Here is a 16,784-nt window from a genome sequence, read left to right as displayed (position 1 = left end):
TGTTGACGTGATAGGATAGAAAAAAAATGAGTCAACATTTTTCGCGATAATTCAAATTTCTTATTTTAATATAATTATATAATCTCATTTTTCTAGTATCAAAATATTTTCGTATCAAAACTTGATTTCATACAAGTACTTCTCTCTCTTTTTGAGATCTCACATTTAAAAATATTGTAATATTAATATGCTTCATTAGCATAAAGAATTATATTAAAAAAAGATAGAAAATAAGTAAGTAATATTTGCGTTGCTAAATGTGCTAAATAATTCATACATTAAAATTAAAGTAATTTGTATTGGCAATCGTAATAAAAGGCGAGCATACATCAGTATTTATTTGCTACTCGAAGTACGGAAAATTATAATCGCGAAGTTAAAAACGGCGCGTAATGACGCCGCCGCGTCACTCTTGTCGCGTGAAGTTGACCGCGCGGCGGGAGACGACGCGCCCTCCGCCATCTTGATTACGTTCCCCTCCTTTCCAGAACGCGGCGACGGACGGACACGGGACGGATGAGACGGATCGGCTCCGGCACAAGTGGCGTCGGCGGCGTCTGGCGGCGTCGCGCGACTCATTTAATTGGTAAGAATAGCATATATTAACCCTGCGTATTCATTATTTAATGCAATATGTAACGCGTAGTATAGATTCAGCGCTCGGGTATTGACGATTCTTTAAAATTAGTATTTCGCCGTACTGCTTGTTCGGCCGAAAACGCATCGCACGGGCAATCGCGAAAGTAATTGTATTTTCGAATATCGCGATATCGCGGATATCTATTTAAGAATATTACTACGCCTATTCGCTAGAATACAAAATGACAATCGTACTAAAAGGCGAGCGTACAGTATTTGCTACTCAAGGTACGGAAAATGCATAACCGCGAAATTGAGAACGGGACGCGCAGTGACGCCGCGTCGATCTTGTCGCGTGAAGTTGACCGCGCGGGAGACGAAGCGCCCGCGCCTTCGCCATCTTGATTACGTTCTCCTCTCGTTTTCAGAACGCGGTGGACACGGGACGGGACCGATCGGCTCCGGAGCGAGTGGCGCGTCGCAACTTATTTAATTGGTAAGTTTAACATGTATTCGCTTCGCATTTAAATTATTAAGCGGTATCTATCGCGTAATATAGATTCAGCGCTCGGGGATTGATATTTTGTAAAAAATACGTATTTCACAGTACATGTTCGGTTAAAGATACATCGTACGGGCAATCACGAAAGTACGACCGTATATTTTCGGATGTCGCGAATGTCGCGGATTTCTATCAAGAATATTAATACGCCTATTCGCTAGCGGCTAGAATACAAAATGACAATCGTACTAAAAGTCAAGTGTACGTATTTGCTACTTGAAAGTACGAAAAATGCATAACCGCGAAATTGAGAACGGGTCGTGTAGTGCCGTCGCGTTTATCTTGACGCGCAAAGTTGACCGCGCGGAAGATGACGCCGACGCCGACGCGCCCTCGTCATCTTGATTATGTTTCCCTTTCATTTTCATTTTTCAGAACGCGGCAGGCACGAGACGGATCGGTTCCGGAACGAGTGGCGTCGCGACTCTTATTCAATTGGTAAGTACAACATGTATTAACTTTTTGTATTTAATATTTATTACAGAATCTATCGCAAAGTATAAATTCGGCTCTCTGATATTGATAATCTGTTGGAACGCGAAAAAAATTATTTATTCGGTCGAGATCTATCGCGCGAATGAATCTAGCGACGCTGCGTCGTTCTTGGCGCGCGAAGATAAAGATATTTTTATTTGTGAAATATCACTGATAAACATATGCCATAATTTCTTTTCTTATTTCTCCGCTATCGCCATATGATTATAACATCAATAAGTACGCGTCGCATATGAATAATTTCAAGAATATCATGCAAAGTATGGCAAAGCCGCGCGATCATTGTATTCTAGTAATTACTTGTAATTGCGTTTAATTTTAATAATATAATTAATTAATATTTTGTTTGTTTTAGAAAACAGATGTGTGAATGTTATGAAGAAATGGGGAAAGAAGAGAAGAGGAGAAGAAGGCCAAGTGTAAGAGATCATGAGGTAAGCATCTCATAATCTATTTTATTAATTTATTACTGATGGTAATAATTATTCATTTGCGCAGTAGCATATTATTTTCAGATCATTGTATAATGCAATAGTGTTAAATGTTTAATACATTATTTAATAGATAAAATATTTTAGATTATATTTTAAGATTTTTTAAATATTTAATAATAAATAAATGAATATTTAATTGAATAATAAATAAAAAGTTCGATGCGCGTAAATATTATTTAATCGAATCGTTTATTTATGTTTCAGAAAATAACTACGTGGAAAGTTGCATCGTCGCATCGAGGGAATCCAAGCTGACAACCAGAGGGAACAACCTGAGAGGAAGAGGAGGCCTGGGAGAGGCATCGGGCATCAGCGGAACAACTTTGCGGTAAATATCATTTTTTGTGTGTAAAAATAATTTCTTTTCCTGCTTATTCTTTAGTCGTTTTATTTTACTATAATTTAGAAATAATAGAAGAAAAAACTAATTAAAAATTATATATTAATATTTATTCTTGTGATTTTTTCGGAAAATAGATAATTATTTAAATAAATATCTAATTGAATAATGAATGAAAAGTTTGATGTGCATAAGAACTATGTTTTGAAAGAAACACTGTTTTAATATGAATTTTATATTTGTATGTTACAGAATCAACGTAGCTACGATGCAGTTACAACTCCGCTGCTGCGAAACAGGTTCGATGAGTGATGAAATTCTTTATTGAGGTGACAGATGCAACTTATTAAATATATATATGCATATATATTTATTTATTTAAAATAATGTCAATATTTGAAGTGTACTAATTTAATATTGCATTTCTTAGAACACCGTACAATTATCTCACTAAAAGGTCATTACTATCCTTATAGTAAAAAGCTAACGCACATTTATATTTTATACGAAAATACGAAAGTACACGTGCTTATCATGAATATGTATTTAAAGGATCGAGAAACAGATTGTTTCTCTTACGAAGAAATGAAATAAATTATATAAAATTGAATATATCACAAAAATTTAATTATTTAAATTAATTATACAGGGGTGTGTCGAAATACGTGATACAATCGGGAAGAACTAATTCTACGGTTCAAAATAAATCAAAATGAATAGAATAAATTAAAACAGCTTGTGTTCTAACGTAACTAGTTACCAATTTAACAATATTATGAGAAACATAAACACCATGTTAGGAAATGTTTAGAATGTCACGGTATAGTTGATAATTTTATGATAAAATATATGTAATATCTGGCAAATTGCACTTACAAAGATAAATTATCATTATTATTACATGGTTCATTATATATATATATATATATATTATACACTGTTCATTATTATTATTATTATTCTATGGCCCCATTGAGTCTTTATTCAGCTGTCCCCTCAAACCTTGTCAACGCTACTTTGTCGACGGCGCGCTTTACCGGCCCAACGTCGGCGACGTTATCCCGGCGCGATAGTTCGACGTCAGTCGGCAGTGACGATTGTTTACACCATGGCGTCTGGCGGTGGTACGTGTCTACTTATTTTCTATTTCCGCGTAACCATGGGCCGGTCCGGCCATCGGTCTCGGCCAGGCCCAGCGTTCGAATTCACGCTTTAATAACGGTCGTTCACTGTTTGTTTCTTTTTTGATTTGATGACAGAAAACGCGACCGAGGAACGGACGGAAGCGTCAACGCCGGCTCAACCCGTCGCCAATGCCGTATCCGAGACAACCCACGTAAGTGAGCACATAACCTACAGACCGTCGCAATTGCTGGTTCGCACAATCGGTGATATTTCGTTGAAGTCATCGCTGAGCGCATCTGCCGCGACAACAAACGCGATACGTTCGAAACTCTACGCGTTTACGGTGCAAAAGTTAGGTTAGGGACCGGCTAGCGCGGTTGCACGGAACGTCCTTAGTGCCTATCACCTGATGTTCGCTTTCGCCAGCTGATAACAATCTTTGCGCTGAAACAATAACACTCTTGCAAAGCATTGTAGAGCATGCGTTTCTAATTTAAGAATTATATGTACAGTTTGTAAAGTATATATACACAGACAATACTATAGGTCTTTAGTTATAAGGATTAGGCGCTTTTGGGACTATTGTTGGCCCAGTATTATTTATACTAATATTATTATACTATAGTATTATTTACTCTAATGTATAAACTGTCTTTCCTTTTGGTTGCAGAAAGTAATAGGGATGGATAAGGATGGCGATCTGTCCGGCATACCAGCGAAGAAACCTCGTGTCGAAGTACAATCTCTTCCAACCAGACAATATTTAGACCAGACAGTAGTGCCGATATTGCTGCAAGCTTTGTCCTGTCTGGCCAAAGAAAGGCCTGCCGACCCCATAAGTTTCCTCGCCGGTTATTTATTGAGAAATAAGAATCAGTACGACAGTGGTGGCTCGCCACCGACTAGTCAATGAATGCTTCCACGTCTGTGCATCCATTTTATGGAACATTTCTTCGTAAGAAATTGTTTCTGGATCCTTTAAATGTTTAAATACATATTTATGATAAACACGTGTACTTTTGTATTTTCGTATAAAATAAAAATGTGTTAGCTTTTTACTATAGGGACGGTAGTGACCTTTTAGCGAGATAATGTGGTGTTCTAAGAAATGCAATATTAAATTAGTTCACTTTAAATATTGACATTATTTTAAATAAGTATTATCGTTTTCTCTGATAGAGCAAATGTTAAAAATATCTTAATTACGATAATTGTTTTCAAATTGAAATTGTTTCCTAAAATCTGTTAGAATGTGTCGGTTTAATTTTTCTATGCAAACGTTTAAATAAAAAAAAAAATGAAATAAAGTAACATGCAGTAACAGCTTAACAAGTAATAACAACTTTTCTAAGAGCGTATCGCAAAAATTTCTAAAATGCCCAAGGAAGCATATTGATTTCTTTTGTTCAATTCTTTGAAAATTCGTGACACAAGAGTGTACGAGATAAAGGACAGAGAAAAGGATCGCTACCATTGGTCCAATAAATCGTAATGAACCCTCTGCGCTCGCGTCGATTTTAATTGGAACGGCGATTTAATTGGAGGCAATTAAATGTAATCGCGCAATGAATCGGGGTTAAATTTATCTTGCGCTCCAATAACATCGATAATTTACGTCAGACGTGCAACGCTCGCGAGCTGTGCTATTGCGAGGAGAAAGCGGGAAGGAAAAGAGAACCGCCTCGAGGGCGTTACGTTTTATTATTCTTCGCGTCTTATTTCGTCCTCTCGTTGCGATTTTCGTCCCGACGAAAACTCGTCGGTCGGTCTCATCGTCTGGGTAATTGGACTCCCTTCGGGGTCGTCGACGAGGCACGAGGAAAAAGAAAATCCATATAGCGACATCCGATTGTACCGCTCGGGCTTTAAATGACGACGCGAGAAGATATCGGGGTAATTTCGTGGCCGACAATTCGCACGGCGACATCATCGGACCTGGTCCAATTAACGGCAAAGGATCCCCTTGCCCGAGTTCCCCTCGTATATCCTCTCGTGGAATCCTCGATCCTTACCCACACGTATGTTGATCGTGGACTCTTAGTCCTTTGTTTCGTACTCGTTTACTTGGAAGACGCGATGTGTTTTTGTAGTGATAAGATAAACACATTAAGTACTTGAGCTTCTCGTACAAGGTATTTTACCATATTAGCAATTTACTTGTCTCAGGGACGTTAGAGGGTCGTCCAGGGATTTCGTGAAAAACGGGAAAAGTTCGAGGAATGTAACGAAACACGAAAAAAGAGTGACATTTTGAAAGAGCCTCTTTTTCTGTTCGTGGCGAGAAAATAAAGCTCCTCTTTCACGTTTGTTATCCTTATGTAATGACTTGAGAAAACCAGCATTGATCTCTAATAATTCTGATTTACGTGTAATTTTATATGTGCAATGACTACATGAATTGAAGCATTTTTTGGCGTTGGAATGCCGTAGGGATCGGTCTGAATTTCATCGGATAAGTGAAGGACTAGTACATTTTAGTGTTTCGTGTGATTGCACAATGTGCGAGCGCATCGTCGAGCAACGCAGTTTGTAATATTGGTTCTGTTTCTGTATATTCAGAGTGAAATTCTACGTTCGCCGTTCATTCCCGCAACGAATTGCGAATAAACGCGCAAAAGCGGAAAGTCCACACTCGCGGCACAATGCGGAGGTTCGACACGACTGTCGATGACGCAGTAACATCCACCTTTTTTCACTTCCTTACGCGCGAGAAGCTCACAATAGTTGTTTTCCCCCGTCGAGTTGATATCGCCTCTCCACTCTCCACATTCCTGTTCGCTATGCTTTCCCAGTTTTAGAACTATGTAAGTAGTTTTATGCAATGCTAGAACATGAATGCACGGAAAGTATCTCAAAAGCGTTTTTTTTTTTTTTTCATGTAAATGGTGTGATGCGGATTTGTATAAAATTGTCTTAAAAAATAGATCAGGTTTAAACAGAATAATAGTTTAAATTTATGTATAGGTATATACTAAGAATTTGATAGTTTTATTTTTAAAAATCCTATTGCATTCAATGTTTTTACATATTTATCAATTTATGCTATCTTTAAAAGCATTTTTTGCAAGTCATCTTCTTGATTGACAATGATATCCAGTGTGCAGAAAACGCGTATTTAAATAGAGACAGTATATTTCATGGATAGCGAGCGGTGTAATTTTCGCGAGTCCGGCGTTACGGACACACAGACACGTAATGAAACCCGACGACTGACGCATGATTACATTTTTACATATCTACGTTGTACACGTACAGCATCGAATTCCGCGTCTACATCGAGAATAAACTCGCCCGAAATTGTACAGATTTCAATACTCGCTCTGCACACCGGCCGAAATTCTAGATAGATATATCTCTTCCCTCCTGCTCTATTATATATCTGCGCTATGCGGATCGCACTCGATACGCGTGCAGTAATCACGTCGAGCGGCAGGTCAGCAGACTTGGAAATTGTGCTAACAGTGACCGTGACCACATCATATGTCGAACGTGCGATCCGAAAGATCGGTGGACCGAGGGATACATCCCGGGCCGCGTGTCCTTTCCGGGCCCCCTTATCGCGGTTCACTCCCTCATTGCGCGCATATGCGCGATATGCGTAACGTAGAGACGCGCGTGCTGCACGTGTGTACACCCAAACAACCTACGGATAATCGAGGGCCGTGGCTAATGGGCGAACCGTGTCACGGTTTTCGTCGGGGCGTGCAGGTTCGGCCTGCCGGTTCGCGCCTGCACGCCCGCACTCGCGGGGAGGACTCGGTCCAATTGGCACGCATATTGGAATTCTATTACCGGGATTACGGCCGGTAATTGCTCGGTTTAGCGCAATATCGCACGGCCGTCTGTGCGCGCCGTCGAGCCGCGTCGCGACGCTCCGGCAGGCCGACGGCGATCGTCCAGCGCGTGGATTAGCCGCGCGCCTAATCGCCGCTCGCGCGTGCGTTCCCTCATTACGACCGGCGACTAATTAGTGGTGGACACCAAAAATGTTAATCTCCTGCTGTATTACATTATCTTCAAACGGTGCAGAATAATTATAATAAACCGCGCCTTTCTTCTACCGAGATGTTACTAATTTTAACAGCCGTTACCAAACAGACGTAATTGTTACAGATAAATGACATTCATAAATTTTTCATCGTAATATGTTGCTACGATCATTTGCAAGGTGCTATTCTCGCGTGAATATTCTTCAGATTTCAGATTCGCTTTCATAGGAAGGATTATCTAATGAGTTAACAACGCTAGCGTAAACATAGCTGTCTGTTTATTTGCTTCTCTGGCCGTTCGATTTCGATTTGCATTTGAGATACGTAGCTCGAGAGCTCAGCAAGTCGAGCTGTTTGTGATGTACAACATCCTTTGTAGGGCTCAATTAGGAAGTCGCGACTACTAAGACGGAGCGGTTTTGGCAAGTAAAAGCTAAGGTTGATTAATTAATGCAGTGGAATAGTGCAAATAATTAAATAATGCAGGTCCCTGGAGCTATTCGCGTGTAGAAGTTAAAGGACCGCAATATTCGCGATTAGGATATATTGATGGGAATTACGTACATAATTTCCACTCCTTTAGAAATAGAATTTAGTTCAGGCTTTTTAAAATGTGTAGTCATTTCGATTGAAATATATATCTCATACAATTGTATATTATTAAATGAATTTTATAAAAAGGACTTTATGTATATCTCAATCAAACGATCTAATTGTTAGGAAGATACAAGAGGTAGAATTTAAATACTGTTGATAATATATAGTTATGTAAAATATTTTTTCTTTATTTTTTTTATTAATACGGATTTGATTGACATCAAAAACAACAAAAAATATATATAATGTACAGTGCAATGATAAATGATTTTTTAGGAATATATGTTTGACATAATATTTTACAATTCTACGGTTTAACATCCCTGTTTTTCTCCGATATTATACGATAGAAATCACGGATTTATAGAGCGATTTTTTTGAAAGTCAGTGAATGACAAAGGCGGCGATGGCGACGAAATCGCTGACGTTTTCGATCAGCCAGAATAAGAATACAAGTCTTAGGAAACGCGGTGGTATTTTTAGAGATTCTCTTCACCGATGCGGCACGGGATTATATAAAATGTTTCTACATAACCGAGAACTCCGCCGCGGCTCTCTGCTTTGGCGGGGTGTCGGGGGGGAAAAGCGCTTACCCGGCAGATTCGCGCGCTGGCTAAAGCCCTCCTTTCTCTCGTATTTTTTCGTCGCTTGAGTTTTATCTGATAACGGCAAAAATATTTTTCGGCCTCAACCGCGGAAGGTGATACACGATCTTTTGTTGTCACAGCAGAAAACCGAAGCAATAAATATCGATATGAATTTGTGTCTCTACATTTTTACGATTAACTGCGTTTCGGACCTCCAATCCCCAACTATCGCGCATGAAAGTCTGCGTTAAGATGTAAGAATTTATAAAATATTGAAATTCAGATCTCTTTTGTTCATCATTAGGTAAATTTTCCATTAGGTAAAGTAAATTCTTAACGTTATTTCCGCAATACGAGGAACGTTGATTTGGATCATTGCATTCAAATTGTAATCTCGTTATCTCAATATTGGATTGTAAATAATCCAATAATCGCATAATACAGATGTTTTGAATAATTACTGGGTTTCCGCGTCGAAGTGTTCGAATATTTGATTTTCAGATTAGAATTGCGCTATCGCGCCCGAATATTCGACTGTCCAAATTACTTCGAAATTCGGATTCGTTTTACAGATTACGCGTTTTACCTTTGCGGACACAGAAACTTCTGTTCCCTTTGATTCGTCGTAACGTACCGCGGGAGATAATCACGGGAAAGCGCGAGTCGGCGCTTTTGAACGGGTTAATTCGCGAAGTGGCATTATTTCCGGCGAGATAGCCACGCTTCGGGTAGGGTCACTTCGTTATCGGGTAACGCGCGCAGTCAACAACGGCGACCTCCGCGGCGCAACGCTGGCAACTTAAATATTTGACGGAGATTATATTCATATCCCGGGGTTCGCGAGACGACTTTTTAATCAGCTTGTCGGCGTTCTTGCCCGCGTTTCCCCCCGCTCTTCGTTCCGCCGAATTATCCCGCGGGCCCGCCGCAGATTTTCATTTCAGATTTGGCTGCGGTACTCCCTGCGCGGACTCTGCGGGGAGAGAAAATAGAAGTCCGCTCCCTCATTCCTCCCCCTTTCCATTCCTCTTTCTCTCTCTTTTGATTTCAATCTGTTTGACGAGCTACCTCTCGTACCATAGTTGCTCTTAGCGTGTGGCGACGACGGCGTGTCTCGGCCCCAAGAAGACAACGAGACAAGACCCACGGCGGAGAGACGTACGTTATCGGGCTGCGGCATCGCTCGAACATCCCCAGCTCCGTCCTATTTTCTCTCTGCGTTCGAGGCCGAGTCCTCCAGACTTACTGGTACTTTCGAAAGACTTCTCGAAGGTCGTCCAAGCGTAATTGCAGAAATCACTCATGTTACCTCCCGGCCGGACGATCTATCTATCGGGTTCCACTCCGGAAAATCTTCGCGATCTCGATCTCTAATTTTCTTCAAGCAGGCTACCACTTTTATCGCTCCATCCATTCTTATCTGTATCTATTTACAGGAAATTTGTCATATAAATATGTAGCAATTCGATTCAGTAATATGTTTTACGTACAAACGTAATTACAAAGATTTTATCAAATGTGGCATAAATAAATATGATGTACATAAATCATAAAATATCGTTATATTTCTTTCATTAAAGAAAGAGTATTAAAAACTTGTTTATCAGTTTTGGCACAGCCGTTTATATAAAGTCGTATTTTGGAATGGAATATAATTGCACGATTCGTTTAATTAATTTCGGCTATGAGTTAGAAGCATCATTTATAGATATTGTCCTTTTAAAGTATCTAAAATCGATATCATATTGTAAAATAATGGCACGTGATTATGACTGGAAAAATATTTCAAAGGTACCCGTACTATCGTAGCGGGTTATTATTACTCGATCGCGAGACCGTAAAACTCGATCTTGCGAACGAAATTACGATCGGTAGGAGACTTTCCGAAACGCGTGCGACTAGGACGTTCTCGGGTGCCATCTAATGGGTGGAACTTTATCGGAAATAAATATTTTTTGTTCCTGCAGCCGTGTACCGTTACGGCGAGAGCGGTTAGTGAGGCGATATCGGTATCGCCTGCACGGCCTGCATCGATTCGATGAAACATTCCCACGAAACATTACCTTTCTTTCAATGGAGCTTAATGCACAGATCCACCCCCGTGGGCTTCGGTTTTCGATCGCGCGTGGAGTTCTCCTTCGCCCTTACCCTACCCACCCTTTATCGTCTTCCCACTGGCAGCAAGTCGGGCGTCTCTCGGCAAAGCGCTTAATCCTCCAACGAGTCGAAAACCCCGATGGTATTACCGCAAACGTTGATTTGTGGTAGCGGTACCGGACATTATTTATAATTTGCGGATATTAATAGTCGGATTGTATTCTTGCGTATAACATCTATTCCCTCGACCCTATCCACCTTTCCTCGGTCATTTCCGCCGTTATTCTTATCTTCGCCTGGCCTGTTTTTCATGGACATGATGTCGTCTTCAGAACGGAATCAGTATATATTATAAACACATGTTATAAAAATCCTTTAATCTTAATAATATGTTATTTCACCAATTTGCAGTAAATTACTTTTTAAGTACCTTTGCTATTAAAATACGTTTATATTTTATTAACATATTCTATGTTTATAAACTAATTTAACTTTCTTTAGATATTTATAATGTTTCATGATATATATATGATGTTATAATTAATGATTGATGTAAGTTATTACTTTTTTAAAATAATCGGAGTATGTCATGTTTATGAACGCGTATTTTTCATGCCTTTATGTATTTTGCCTTATGGTATTTTGCCTTCATGCCTTATGGTATTTTAAACATAGCAAGTTTTAAATTTCTATTAGATTATAAATTTATAATATATTTAGTCACATTTAGAAATAATGGTTCGTTTATTTTGAAGCCAGCATTTAAAAGGTTGGAAAATCAAACGTGCTCGATACGATTATAATATGTAATTATTCGTTTCTTGCCGTTCCGCTCGATCGTGGACGCGGTTTTCAGGCTGCATTTTAAACCCTCGGAACTTCTTGCATATGTATGAGTCGCCACGTTTCTTTTTTGTCGCCGCGTTTCCCGCTGTTCGCATTATTCGTCGCATCCCTCGTCTTCACTCAACGAAAACGCGGAGAGTATCGAAACGATGGAAAACCACGCCGGCGTGCGAGCGCGTAGTCTCGGCCCTGTGAATACGTTATTTCTTCGGACTGTTATTTTCATGGTGGAATTCACGGATATGGCGCATAGATAACGGAACCAGATTTCGCCGTTGCGCCATACCTTACCGCGGAATAATACCTTACCGTCGTATAACTCACTACTAGCGAACCAATATTTTTGTCTGCAAGCCACGCGCACGGCGTCGAACGCGTCTGCTGCAGTTCGTTCCTCTTTTATTTGCATTTGTCTGCCACATTACCAATTGACGATGTTCAAGAATTGATATATGCGCGATTTTTATGTCAATTTATCTTTTTTTTTTTAAGATAAAGCATAATTATTTTTGTATTTAATAGTTTTACGAAAAAATACTGGCAATTTATATTCTAAAAATGGCTGCAAGACAAAAAAGTGGAGGATGTTGCTACTTTATTGAATTTTTAAAGTATGTCACTTTATTATTAGATGTGTCTCCGACAAAACGCTCCAACATTTCGATGAGCGCGCTTAAATATTTAGAGTTGAGTTGCGCCTCGTAAAATGTTAACAAGCACGGGAAGCTGGTAATGAAAATGGCTGTTGCTTCGCTTCCGCCTTTCTTCCTCAACTTGGCGTATTACGTATTTTGCAGCGCCGAGCCGAGAGTGCCAGTCTTCTGTCACATTGCAAAAGACCAAAACAAATTAGTGGATGTAATGTAATTGCACAGCACCAATTTATTTCCGCTGCGCGGCGAAGCGCAACTTCGCGTTTCGGGCGTTCCGCCGTAAATGAAATTAAGATCAGCACGAAACGGGAATGGTCGCGATTCATACGCGGAGATAACGAAGCGATCATACTTTTGCGAGTTAGGTGAAATGTCAGAGAAGGAAAAATGAGTCCGACAATCTCTTGCCTATAATACCGCAGGCCAGAAACGATTGGTCTTGATTGAATTGTACATACAGAATTGATTCCCTGTCGATATCCACCGCATTCGCTTTTCCTGACATTCAGATTAAATAACGTGATCTATTTCCTTATTCTATGTACGAGCTGTCCGCATCTTTTCTCTATCGACAGCAAATTCTTTGACGAATATTATATTGAATAGACTCTTTGTTATTTGATTGAATATTTCTCTCGGTATTTCTTCAATATTTGTTATCTTAATTAATATCATTAAAGACAAAAATAGAGAGAACAAGTCTTGTACACTTGTAATATCATATCATTCATATCAAATTATGTAGGAGATAAAAAAGAACGTTAGACGCTACAAAGAAAACAGTTTTAGGTCTTTCTCACAAAATGTTCAAATGATCTTCGACGTTTGACTTAATTCGAGAGCTCTTAAAAATACTTGAAGAAATTACCTTTGCTTTCTTTACGAGTAAATGCACTCGTTTCAATTCGTGGTAGAAGCATTCGCGCGCTCGAACGCGCGCTTTTAGGTCGGTGTTTTCGCGATTCGTACGCGCGATCGCGTCGCGATCGAGATCCCGGAAAAATCGTGGTGGTAAATGAGTTGAAATTTATGAAGTTCTCTCGAAGAGAGGGATAAACAGAAACTGCCGAGGAGCGGATCGAAGATGTTTACGGGATTCGACGGCGACACGACGCACGGCCGAGCCAGGCCGCGAATTGGAATTCCCCCACCTAATAAATCACCGTTATATATGTGCGAACACGACGAGGACGCATTCACAGAGCTCTCGCCATTTCCGTATCCCGATATTCATTGCTCGACATGAGCCACGTCTAGTTATAGACTTGCCGAGAAAGCGAATACTGTTTCGCACTGAGATGTGCATAGGGTGGGATATATAAATTGACAAATTAATAATCTCCGGAGTACCGATATTAAAAATCTATATTGAATAAGAGCACAGATTTTTTTTATCAGGAAGAAAAAATCGATTTCCATTTATCGATCTTGAATCGATGGAATCGGGTTTGAAAATTGGATATTACATTAAATCAGCGGTGAATCTAATCGAAGCATAAAAAAGCTAAGTGCATTCGCAATTATGACTTTAGCTACTGCGCCTCCATCAGCACACTTTTTCGACATTTAATAAATTAACTGTCAATTAACTCCATTTGCTCGTTAATTGCACTTGCGACTGAGTAGCCTGCGTATCGAAATGTATTTAATTTTTTTAATAACGTATACTTTTAAATCATAGTTATACAAACATATTTAAATATAAAGTTACGATTTCAGAGAATTAAATAATTGAAATGTAAATATTGTCGTGGATAGTTTTAGGATAAAATTGAGGTAGACAAGTATAATCCAAGAAAGATGAGCTTTTTAATATTTAAGACATTGCAATTTTGCTTTTTCCCGGGTAGATTAAATGCGCGTCATCTTTCCAAATAATATCAGAATAAAAAACGCCGTGTCCGTGTTCTGGAACGTTTTTCACAGCCTATCCACTTGCAAAATCGCGTTCAGGACACTGGAGAGAAACTCGTAAACCACGCGGTGAAACGACGGCCGTGTTTCTTGCTTCGTCATTCCCTCGACACCAACCCCTGCCAGCCGTTGTTGTCGACATTCTGATTCGCCGTTAAAGATGGCCCGGTACTATCTTAATGGATATCTAGCCGGCTTCCCGGATCCGTGCTACAACACATGCGATACCCTCCAAAATCTCCCCTTCGATGTTCCCAATCGGCACTGACGACTGAAAATTTCTTGCGCTGAACCTATTTCAGGTAACAAATTACATCGGCAAAGTAGTTCGGGAAATTTATAAAATTTATACCGCTTCGAGATTAGATAACGCTCCAGTTTCGCCGACTAACTGATCGTCATCGTTTTCACCTGAAATCATTTGGATTTTAAACACTCGCCCGCGCGCGCGCAGGGTGCTGTTAATATTATCCATTTTCCATCCATTTCCGCGCGGTCAAAATTTCCGATATCGGCTCGGATGGTACGATTTCGATATTAAATTCCTGTTAACGGAAAAAAATATATATCTATAAAAAACTGGAGTGCCATGTGCGCCAGATGTAATACATTCGATAGATTTGCGAATTAAGAACTGTAACTTCGTTTAAAAGCTGATACATTCACTTTAACGTGACAAAAATGGCACTTTGATGACAGTGACAAACGACAGTAACAAAATTAAAATTTTTATTTTTCTATCTCTTCTATTTTTATTCTTGAAAGCAGCAAATAGGAGTCTTTAGATAAATTAATCAACATTAATAAATCTATAAAGCAGTATTTTCATTCGATAAACATATGCTTAATATTTACACAATAATTACTCATACTGGCGATGAATTAATTAGTTTATAATAAAATATACACACATGTTTATGTTCTGAGAATATTTTGCCGTTCGGAGGTATTTTATTCGAAACACATCGAACAATGAGGTAGAACGATATTCCCAAACGTAGTCTAGGAAAAATGATTTATCGCGGTCGAATTGTTTCGACGAAAGTCGAATTGGAGCGTGTGTGTAAGCGGCGGTGTCGTCGATGACGACGTAGGGATAACAGTGGGTGATTTCATCCGCGATAGGTATATATCTTTTATCCGCTATGCAGAGCGGTCGTATTAAAATGTAAATGCGGGGTAGCTAGTTATTATGCGGAGCGACCGATGCGATCTCCACCGGCGGCGATGCGACCCCCGTCGTCCTCGTGTGTGCCTCGTGCTACACCCCTCGTCGTCGTCCTCGTAAACACCCGATAATGGTGAAACCGTGTAGCCGGCTATCCGCCACCGCGCGAACGCTCCGAGAATCGGAGGACGATGGAAGGAGGGATGGATTCACACGGTTTTCCTGATCGCGCGATCGAAAAAAGTCGGAGTGCCTTGTACCTTTCATGGCATGATCCCTGGAGCATGAATCCTCTATCTGTATCCTCAGATTCGGAATAAACCTACTAGTCCATTTTGTTTTTGGAACATTGAAACCGCTGAATATAGATATGTATGTGAATAATAAATGAAATATTTTATAAAGATCGCTTATGACGGTTCGAATATATTTCATTATTTTTCGATACTATAGCATGTAGTTCATTTGTTCTCTCGCAGAGATACTCGCACGTGTTCAAAAACCTATTGTTACGAAGCTGTTCGCGAGTGATTTAGTTCCGTCCCTAGAGGCGATTCTCGTGTCGGATTCGTTAAAGCCGTCGGTACATGTACAATATATATATATATACACACAATGTATACATATATATATATATATATATATATATAAAACGTGTGTGTATATGTATATCCGTCGAAAAGGACGCCGTCCTGCTAGCCGGCACCGAATGGTTTATCTCTGTTCATGTTGAACGAGGAGTTGCGTTTCCGGAAGGTTTGTATCGCGGGGAATCGAATTTTCGAGCACTGCGTTTTACGCGTTCGGGGACGTTAAGTGCGGCGGATCGATGTTACACGGCGACGGTATACGTAACACAACGGCCGTTGTAAAGATATATTATCCGCCGTTGAATTTGCTCCTGGTGCCGATACGGCCGCCGAGAAAAACGTTCCGACACCAACGACTTTCCTGGCAAACCGACTTCCTACATTGTACGGTGTCGCATTGGGGAGATTAACGGAAAACGTTCCTCGGAAAATGGATGTACTGAATGCGCGCGTTCAACCACACGGAGTCTTTCTGAGAAACCGCAATTTTAATTTTAACGATAGCAATTCTAAGGGGTTTTAACCGATTTTACTTGAAACATAAATGTCCGTGCGTTTTAAATTCTCTATAAGAAAAATTGACCAAAAAACATACATGGTTCACAGATATTTCATCAGATTTTAATCTTGCGGCCTTTGCTATCATGTTTGGCACGTCGCCCGATTGACAGCTTCGCAGATATTATAATAGTCACCTTCTTACCGTTTTGCTATCGTGGCGCGCGTCTCTCGTCGCCGTGCTCACGAT

The 16,784-nt window shown here is 39.9% G+C and overlaps 1 protein-coding gene across 2 annotated transcripts; it reads left to right on the top strand.

The window, feature by feature from the left end:
- Positions 1-503: 503 nt before the first annotated feature.
- Positions 504-4,658, top strand: LOC139775259 (protein dpy-30 homolog). 2 transcript variants are annotated; one of them, XM_071711105.1, is made up of 9 exons: positions 504-586; positions 1,008-1,075; positions 1,517-1,579; positions 1,992-2,070; positions 2,335-2,458; positions 2,723-2,774; positions 3,459-3,594; positions 3,730-3,806; positions 4,266-4,658. In XM_071711105.1, exons 6-9 carry the CDS (start codon positions 2,739-2,741, stop codon positions 4,506-4,508), a joined length of 492 nt encoding a protein of 163 aa, XP_071567206.1. In that variant the 5' UTR covers positions 504-586; positions 1,008-1,075; positions 1,517-1,579; positions 1,992-2,070; positions 2,335-2,458; positions 2,723-2,738; the 3' UTR covers positions 4,509-4,658. The 2 variants fall into 2 exon arrangements, with proteins under 2 accessions (XP_071567206.1, XP_071567207.1); XM_071711106.1 differs by having other exon boundaries at positions 2,723-3,594.
- The last annotated feature ends 12,126 nt before the right edge of the window (positions 4,659-16,784 follow it).

The sequence above is a fragment of the Temnothorax nylanderi genome, unplaced genomic scaffold (assembly GCF_030848795.1).
Source record: "Temnothorax nylanderi isolate EJ_2023f unplaced genomic scaffold, tnyl_v1.0 TNYL_tig0095_pilon, whole genome shotgun sequence".
In the NCBI taxonomy this organism is placed as follows: domain Eukaryota; kingdom Metazoa; phylum Arthropoda; class Insecta; order Hymenoptera; family Formicidae; genus Temnothorax; species Temnothorax nylanderi.
This window is presented reverse-complemented; position numbering and strand designations above follow the sequence as displayed.